Source organism: Limulus polyphemus, unplaced genomic scaffold (genome assembly GCF_000517525.1).
Source record: "Limulus polyphemus unplaced genomic scaffold, Limulus_polyphemus-2.1.2 Scaffold503, whole genome shotgun sequence".
Classification (NCBI taxonomy): domain Eukaryota; kingdom Metazoa; phylum Arthropoda; class Merostomata; order Xiphosura; family Limulidae; genus Limulus; species Limulus polyphemus.
This window is the reverse complement of record NW_013666113.1, coordinates 158,708-168,526: the sequence shown is the minus strand read 5'-3', so window position 1 is coordinate 168,526 and position 9,819 is coordinate 158,708. Positions and strand designations below refer to the sequence as shown.

Below are 9,819 nucleotides of genomic sequence, written 5' to 3'. Positions count from 1 at the left end.
ATTTGAAAATTATCTGGACATTATACGGATTTTGCATGTGAAATTTGAAAATTTTCTGATGCATAAAAGTATTTTTAATGTTAAAATAACAATTACTTTGCATGATGGATAGGAAACATGCGAAAATGAAAATCGACATGAGAAAAACATTGCTTTGCAAACCTTAAGACTTAATAAAAAATTTGATATTCTGTGTATGAAAGCATTGTAAAGTTTACTGATAATCTGCAAAATTTCATTAACATATGTTTATTAATTTAAAAGTTATAGCATGAAAACTATAACAAGCACAAAATGGTTATGAGGTCGGTCCCAGGGACCAAGCCTATGCTGAAAGAGTTAACAGGGATAAAGTACTAAAAAAGGGGGGGATGAAGTTACAGCTCGTGTTAGTTCATGATATCAATATTAACAGCAGCAGGGTTCAATCTATTTCTGTTTCTGTTAGTGGTTATAAGGGGAGAAGGCTTTTAGTTGAAATTTGTTACAGACCATCATATGAAATTAATGAGAAACTACAGTGAGATAAAGAATTCAACTGTTAAAGAGATTATAATTATGGGAGATTTTAATTTTAGACATGTAGATTGGAAAATGTTAAGAGTCAAATAATGAGGGAGACAAGTTTTTTTAGAAACTGTTCAGGATAATTTTCCTCAACAATTGATTAGGGAACCTACTAGAAACAATGCTATTCTAGATTTACTGTTAACTTCTAATAAAGAAATGGTTGATAGGGGTGGAGATTGGGGAACATCTGGGTGCAAGTGATCATTGCTTTATCAGGTTCGATGTTTTGTTGCATATGGCGATAAGAATTAATGAGATTTGGTTTCTAGATTTCAAAAACAAATTTTGAAAAGATAAGACAAGAATTACCTGCTGTGAATTGCACAGTTGAATTAGTTGGAGATTCTGATCAAATCTGGAAAAATTTTCAATAATAAATTCTAAAGTATTCAAGATAGAAATACTCCTTATAGATAAAATAAAATAGAAGGTGGCTATGAGTAAAAAACTAGGTTGGCTTACAAAGGATATAAAGAATAATATTAAAGAAAAGCATTATAAATATAAGAAGATTAAGTTGAAACTGACTGAAATGATGAGAGATTTGAAGGATTGTTGTAGATCAAGAGAGTTGGTCAAATAGGAAATTAGGAAATAAAAAAAAGATTGGCCGAAAATGTAAAAATTAATATAAGGATTTCTTCATATACATTAATGGTAAGAAGAGTGTTAGGAAGAAAATAGGGAAAATTAAATATAGAAATAAGATAGAATGAAATAAGACCTGTTCTTTTTTATTTTCTTTTTGCCCTGCTGTGGGTCATTAGTAAGTTTACAGATTTACAACACTATAATCCAGGGTTCAATTCATTGTGGTGGACAGAGCATAGATAACCACTTGTGTAGCTTTACATTAAAAGAACCATTTTTTTTCAGTGTTTGATCTTTGTTTTTATATAGTGTTTTTATTTCATGTCAAGGCATTATTATTATTATCTGAATTGAACCAACTTTATTGTTTTCAATATGATTTTTTAAGGCATTAGCTAAACTTGGTTTACTCCAAAATGAAGTAGAAAATATCTCATGTGGATCATTATTACAAACAATAACCGGAGTGTCAGAATTAGAAGCAATTTCCCTGGGTGAACTGAAACAAATAAAAGACCAGCTTAGGAATGAACTAGACAGACTGGAAAAGGTAGGTCTGCTTTTTTATGAACATAATAATAATGAGTTATCACACAGTCATTTAATTTCTATCAAGAAGAAGGAGTTTATTAAATAAGACATTTGTAAAGGATATATAAAACTTTATTAAGTGTTTAAGAATTTTATTTCATTGTTTTTCCTGTTTTCCACATACTTTCCAAATAGTTAATCAATTCTGTAGCTTTGCATCAAAAGAAACAACCAAAGGAAAGGTTTTGTGTTTTTTCCACAATTAAAAAAATTGTGATTTTAAAAGTTGCAAAGTAAAATTTGATAAAATAAATCGCTGTTTAAAACCCAGTTACTTTTTAGAACTTTTATTTTGTTCTGCATTATTATTACTAAACAACATTTGAATTTTTAATCTTTATAGTATATTATTATATATTGATCAATGTTATTCAATTAAGTTTCGGCAATTATTATTATTACAATTCCTTTTTATATTGTATTTTTGGTCTAGATTGTGATTTGAAGAGCCATGTTAAAATACTATACTATTATATAGCTTCAGAATAACTTAGAACAAGTCTTGGCTCTTTGATGTTTGTCATCCTATTAATGTTGTATAATTTAAACAAAAAGGTAGTGTATTCAAATGTCCTTTTAAAGACTATAAATGCATGTGCAAATACATTATATTGAAAACCTATTTATGACTAAGGTAGATTTATAGGTAAGAACAAGGCTTAGCTTTAACTCAGTAATGTTTTAAAATCTGCTTAAATAATTATTGATTGGCATGTTTTCTTTTTCTTTTAGGTGATTTATCATAAATCAGCAACAAAATGTATGGTATGTGAAAATCAGAATCGTAGTGTAGCCTTGTTACCATGTAATCATTACGTATTGTGTAACCAGTGTGCCCTCCACCAGTTGAAATGTCCTTACTGCCAGGCTGACATTGCCCAGCGATCAAGCATGACCTTGCCATTATAAAGTCGTTTTCTCTATAGATTTTTGTAATTGTGTTTGATGAAAATAAAAGAAATTGGAAGTGATTTGATATAAACTAAAGCTTTTTTTTCAATTGAACTCCCAAAGAAAGTTTAATTTTGTGGTTTTTAATACTTACAACTATTCAACAATATTATTTTTTTTTACCAAACAGAGTACAAAAAAGTGTAAATTTAGATATCATTGTAAAAGATTTATAGGATTTTAAGTTATCGATTATGAATATATCTGGCACAAAAACATTATTCTTTCTGGGAATTTTTGCTGTGCTTACCTCTACAAAAAATGTTTAGGTGTGTAAGAAACAGTGAGTAAGATAGATTGGTGTGTGTCATCTGAATGGTATTAACCTTCACAATTGCTAGATTTAAATGTATTATGTGACAGGTTACTTATGTAGGCTTAGCTCTATAAGTGTATGATGTTGTTAAGGTTCAGTAAGCTGCTGGAGAAAACTAGTATTTTTTGACTATTAGTGTAAATTATATAGAAATTGTTGACTTTTTCAATAGCAGTGGTGATTTTGTTTTATAAGAAAAAGCAAAAACTTAAGAACAAAAAAAAAGATATTTTTGCACATCCCACTACATTTATCACAATTGATTGGTTTTTATTTTTTTCCAAAGGGGTATCAAAAATTAAATCAAACAAGAAAGTTAAACAGGCACTAAAAGTTTTCTAAAAACTGTTCACCAAAAGATGTTACATTTTCAGGTATAAATTGAATACATTGTTTCAATTTGTACATTACATTATTTATTATTAAATCCACCTGTGGCCAAGAAGTATCCTTGAAAGGTATCAAATATATTTTAATGTAATATTTTAGAAAAATTTCTCTGTGACAAAATACAAGCAATATGGGCCAGTAAACCAGAGTTAAGATGTTAAATCATATCTTATACTTAAATTATAATTATTTCTCATAGTTGTTGGGTGTATAGACTGTCTCAAATTATATTAGACCATGATAAAAAAAAAATTGTAAAGTATATATATATATATATTAGAAGTTTTGTGAACTATTTTCTTTCTGAGCTATAGTAAATCATGTCTTTGCCCTTGTTTCTCTAAGAAATATATATATCTATATGCAATGAAATAAACTATTCTTTTATGTGTCTCTTTAGTATCTTGATAAAGCAACATAATAAATCATGTTTATTCATATGAATAAAATTTGCTTAGTGTTTTAGAATGTTAAAAATTAGCTATCCATTGATAAACTGTCACAATGTTTTGAAAAGTTAATAGTAGCCATTTTGTCAAACAAAAAATTTGAATGTATTGCAGCTTCATTTTCAACAGAAAAGTAAGCTTGCTAACTGTTTTTGTGAGAAGATGAATTAAATGGTGGGAATAGTAAAACTTTGTGTTAGGTAGAAGCCAGACTTGTATTTTGTATATTTAGCTTCAGAACAGTTACTAGTAAGACTTGTTTGGGTAAAGATGAATCTTGCAAGCAATTGTAGACGAAAGAAGTAAGATATATCCTAGTAAAGTGTAGTGTAAATACTGTGTTTTTTCAATATTATGCTGTATTTTGTTTATTGTGGCACAAATAATATTAGTAGAAAGTATATGTGATGCTTTGAAATTTCTCAGATTTCAAGCATATTGATATAAAATGTTCAATTAGTTGTAGGCTTATAGGAAGGAACTCAACTTAAATAAACTATATATATATATTTATGTAGCATTTGAAAAAAAAATGTTTTTCAGGAAATATTAGTTTACATTAAATCTAATTGTTACTTAGCAAGAAAGAATACATTTCTTACTTTCCACCCATGATGTGTACTTGTGAACAATTTAAGTGAAGTCTCAAGTGGGTGATTTAATAAATGAAAATGTTTGTTTTTTTCTTCATTTTTTTGTCAAGATGATACACTATCCAAGTTGTCACTTTGTGTTCTGTTTTATTTCCCATAAACTTAACAGCTTTGTGCAACTATAGTTTGAACCTTAGAAACATAATGTCTGAAGATAAACAAATGTTTTGTAAAAACTTAAAGTGTAGCTTGTTTTTTTATATGTTTAACACTAATACAAAATTCATAGTTACTAGAATTGGAATTTTTTGAAAATATTGAATATTTCTTAAAATTTAAAAGTTATTTTTTTAAAGTACATACTTAAAAGAGTTTTTGAACTGAGGTGACACTTTGCAAAATTAAATTGGTATAATGTTGATACAGCCATTTGTTGCTGTTATAGTAATGATTTTTTTTTAAGTGCACTGTACTTAAGATAGGTGCATTTATCAATATATATCTGTTTATATGTATATATCAAGTTGAGAAGTAATGCAAGAGTAGCGTGATCAATAGTGATGGATGTTAGTATAATGACAACCTGAAAGTAAGGGTACCTATTTTCTGACAGCTGCAGTTTTCAGTTGTTCTCTGAGTAACAATATTATTTCTTTTAGACTAAGAGCACTAGGTCAGTGTTCAAATATTTTCTCAAAAAAACTTGGAAAATTGATGTTGAAAAGTGAAATCTTAGGTTTCTGGAATGTAAATAAGTTCCGAGATGAGACCCCCATTTTGTGGAAGATCACTTTGGGTCCTTTATAAATGATGATACTGTGAAATGCTAAATATTTTATTTAGGTGCTGCTTAAAAATATAGAGGTAATTTGTTAGTTTTTTTTACAAGATTTAAATGGAGTATGAAATTGTTGGATGCTTGTGATAAACATTTGTATTTCAAAAACAGTTAAATCAGATTTTTTTATGTCTATTAAAAGTTATTTGAATTCTTCAGTTAAGTTTGTGTAAACTTCTTTAAGAAAATTGAACAAGTTTGGTAAAAATGCTGGAGTGTAAAATTATGGCTATGTCACATTTGTTCATTGTCTTGCTTAACACTGCTTGTTAGAAAGTTTTAATGACTTTACAAATTCTTCAGACTATTTTTTTTAACTTTTATTTCTTCTTTGCTTGTTTCTGAATATAAACAGAGAAAAATTTGGAAAAGAAAATTTATTTGAAAAAAAAAAGAGAAATAATAAATCTATCCTGATAATAAAAGTTGTGTAGTATATTCGCTGTTTGCACACCATTTTGGTAAACCTTTGAAAAAAATTTTTTTTTTCTTTTTTAATTAAAGGAACTTAACCACCTTATGAGACAACTTTGCTTCCAAGATCTCAAACTAGAATTTTCTTTTGAAAAAATTAATGAGTTAGCATCAATTATAAGAGTATTACTTTTTCTGTTGACACCAGAGTATAAATATTACGAGATTTCTCACCTGTATTCTTGTAGCATTTGAAATTTATTACTTTCAGAATTTCAAACCTGCCATTTTACATGATTACGTAATTAGTCTGTTATCACATTTTTATTCGGGATTATTCACAGGTGTAACACAATAAGATTTTATTTTTTCCGTGGGAGGGGGGGTCGCCGGTATTTTTGTAAGCCACGAATTTTTTTCACCAGGTGGCTAGTGCAGCCGGGTAACCGTATAGGACAAGCCTGTTCTACGATAGAGATCCGAACTCGCGACCCTCAGATTGCGAGTCGAGCGCTCTAATCACCGGGCCATGCCAACACTTTAACACACGCACTGAAATGTATATTTCTAAAATTTCTTTGATACAGATGCATTATTACATCCATATCCCTAAAATTGTTTTTTTTTTTTTTCTTAACTGAGTTTTATAAAATAAAAATTCATAAGGACCTATTAATAGACGGGTGGCCTATGGCGTCTTTTGAAATGTTTCAGTAATTAGTTAAGGTAGCCGTAATGTTAAATATAAGTATTAATTGCTTTAAAGTTGAATGAGAAAATCTAAATGTGAGGAGTTTGTCGGTATGCGAGCATTACTTTTTTTTTTTTTCGTTATTTAAGGCTTTTTGTTTTTTAATGAAAGTACTACGGAATTACAAAGGTAATGTTACATAATCTACTTATATTTTCAAATGGACACAAATGAATCTGCTTTAAGAATATTCTTCCTTGCTCTAAAAGTTGTAACTTGTAATTAAAAAATATACACAAACTGATACCAAACGCATAACACTGACAGAGGAAAAATGTAAAGTTTTCTAATGATATTTTTGGCCTTAGATTCACGATATTCAATAATTACTGTTCAAAATCATGAAAGTTTAACTTATCATTTTACATTTCAAAATACTTTATTTCCAACAAAATATCGTAGGTCCAAGATTGCACGATACTTTCAAGTTTTAGGTAGAGCTACTTTTGACGCAAAAAGGGATTCTCTTTGACTATTTTCAACCAATCACCATGTAATATACCAACGAATAGCTTTTGACAATGTATCTTGAAATGGCCAATCGTGGAAGAGCTTTAAAGCTCCAATGAGAAGTAAAATATTTGCTGACGTATTTGTAGTATGTGATGTCATATTAGACGTGATCGTCGTGTCCGTTAGTTTTAGCGCAAAATCATTGTTTTGTCATTGTGAAGAGTATCTTATTCTTAGAAGTCTCGTATTGGAATTTTAGGGTTCATTTTACAGTTTATAGGTAGGCTAAGTTTATCCATAAGTTTGTAGTTTAAATTTACTTCCATTAGAATATAATTACATCAAACGTAATAAAGTAACTCTTACAAAAGTGTAAAAAAGTATACATCTGAAGTTAAACTTAACGATAAACGTTACATGTCAGACTTTTATTAGTTTTATTCCAAACTTGGCAAAAGTACTAACTTAGGGTAAACCTGTCTCGTTTGTTAAACTTATATATTACGTTTAAGTTAAAAAGTTATCATTATTGACATTAGGTAATGACGAGCATTAACAAGTATAACTTTTGTAAGGCTAACAGTAAGAAGTTAATTCATCTGATTATTTAACAGTAATTGTAAATGACATTGTAATTTGTATTACATTTAAAATACCAATAAGTTGCTTTACTTACCAAAGGCACAAGTGACAGCTCGATGTCAAGATAACTTGTGCTACTTCGTCTTCGGTATTTACTAATTTCGGTCTGCTCGGATGTCAAAGCTTGTTTTTTGTTGTTTTTTTTCCTCGGGATAGTCACACTGCCAACAAACTTCATTTAATAATCGTGGGCCTTTTTTTTTTTTATTTCAGTGGAACTTTAAGCAGAGTAGACAGTATTTTTCTTTGTTGTCTTTATCGTTTCTTACCTGTCATTTTGAATCATTAGGCAAAATTACTTAAGTGACAGTACCCAGTAGGTTTAGGAATTGGAATACAGGAACTTGCTTGCCCTGTTTCTGTTTTTAGTTTTTTGTTGCAAGTGCCTGGTTTGTTTACTGAAACAAATTTAATTTGATGTATCAGTGTTAGTCGTAACTTGTTAGTGTGACTTTTGTAACATGGGTGTTCTCTGCAAGCATCACAATTTCAACAAATTTAATCCATGTTTTTAATATAGAAATATATTGCTTGGTAAAGGTGATTATGATCATTAGAGTAACGGAAAAGTAAATTATTTTCAGTTTTAGTCTTGTGTATTGTTCAGAATACAGATATTTTGCTATGTGTTTTAGCAATAATGATTTGAATTTGGTCTGTGATACCTGACCTCTTCACATTGTATTTATGCCAGTTTGTAAAGACAATTCCAAGCATTGATTTATCCCAGATAGTATTCTCCTTTTTAAAATACAGTTATAATTTTTGTTCAAAATTTGCAAACCTTGGATCATTGAATAATGCATTTTCTAGATTTGCAAATTACCCTGAAAATCTTAAGGAATATTGTGTAAATTTGATTTTTTCCCAATGAAGCATGTTGGAGAGTCTGACTGATTTATCTGTTAGTATGCTTGCACTAGCTATAACCTTGAAGAAGATTAACCATTATTAAAATTGGACTTATTTATTAATTAAGGAGTTCAAAGGATTTCCTTGAATTTTTTCCACCTCTACTCAACTTTACTAATACAAATTGCTGTGTTAAAGTTTAGCCTTTTTATTGGCTTTAGTTCCATGGATCTTTAGTCTTCTAAGTTATACTTCTATTTATTCTTCTCATATCTTAGAAACAAACTTGTTTTTTTAACCTCTTGTGTGATCATAATTCCACTATTGTGAATGTTGTTGGTGTCATGTTACTGTACTTTGACATGGTTTACATCCATCTAAACAGTATTTTTATAACAGTCGATGTGTAGTGTATGCATGGTGAGTCTGTTATTTGAAAGGTTAGTTATGGTTAAGCTTTTTTTTTCTGTAGGTATTCATTAAATCATGGCTCGTACAAAACAGACTGCTCGAAAGTCTACTGGTGGTAAAGCTCCTCGTAAACAGCTAGCTACCAAAGCAGCTCGTAAGAGTGCACCATCCACTGGTGGTGTGAAGAAGCCTCATCGTTACAGGCCAGGTACTGTTGCCCTTCGTGAAATCAGACGTTACCAAAAGTCCACTGAGTTGTTGATTAGAAAGTTGCCATTCCAGCGTCTGGTTAGAGAGATTGCACAGGACTTCAAAACAGACTTGAGGTTTCAGAGTGCTGCAATTGGTGCTTTACAGGTGAGTGTTCAGTTAACACAATGTGCATTATTTATGAAGGGTTTGTAGCATACAATAAAACTACAGAGGTGAAAAGGAACATAACTGAAATGAAATTATAGTAGTTAGTTTTTATACCATTAGAAATAACATATTTAACTTATTAAAAAAATGTATGCTTTACAGGTTTATTGACGTGAGTTATAAAAAACGTTTAGGTATGGACTGTAGTTGAGCTTTAATTCTGGGGTTATACAATAGTTTGTGCAAGACAAATTTTGTTTATTAAACAACCTTATTTTATATGGTTACCTTTTTTTTATTATTATTATTATTATTATGGAAGTTGTAATTTGGTGAATTTTCTTTTCATTGATGTTTAGGAAGCTAGTGAAGCATACCTTGTAGGTCTGTTTGAAGATACCAACTTGTGTGCTATCCATGCTAAACGTGTCACTATCATGCCAAAAGATATCCAGTTGGCAAGAAGGATCCGGGGAGAACGTGCATAAATGCCTTTTTGGTTCACAATTTTCAGTAAATACGTCTACCTATCACCAGTTTCTTCGTGTACCATTTCAGAACGTTTTTACTTGCAAATGACTGATGGAATGATCTTTGAATTTAACCATCTTTGTCTCCAGATCATTTTGTAAAATTTAGGTTTGTAA

The 9,819-nt window shown here is 29.7% G+C and overlaps 2 protein-coding genes across 2 annotated transcripts in view; both read left to right on the top strand.

Annotated features, from left to right (window-relative positions):
- The window catches only part of LOC106458711 (RING finger protein unkempt homolog), a 37,250-nt gene extending 31,803 nt beyond the window's left edge, over nucleotides 1-5,447 (top strand). Inside the window, exons 15-16 of the mRNA XM_013918254.2 lie at nucleotides 1,550-1,711; nucleotides 2,485-5,447. Coding sequence (XP_013773708.1) covers nucleotides 1,550-1,711; nucleotides 2,485-2,661 — 339 coding nt within the window. The 3' untranslated portion in view covers nucleotides 2,662-5,447. The remainder of the gene's footprint in view (nucleotides 1-1,549; nucleotides 1,712-2,484) is intronic.
- A 1,593-nt stretch (nucleotides 5,448-7,040) lies between these two features.
- LOC106458714 (histone H3.3) lies at nucleotides 7,041-9,819 on the top strand. The gene is made up of 3 exons (XM_013918256.2): nucleotides 7,041-7,187; nucleotides 8,874-9,169; nucleotides 9,532-9,819. The coding sequence occupies exons 2-3, from the start codon at nucleotides 8,888-8,890 to the stop codon at nucleotides 9,658-9,660; spliced, it is 411 nt and encodes a 136-aa protein (XP_013773710.1). The 5' UTR covers nucleotides 7,041-7,187; nucleotides 8,874-8,887; the 3' UTR covers nucleotides 9,661-9,819.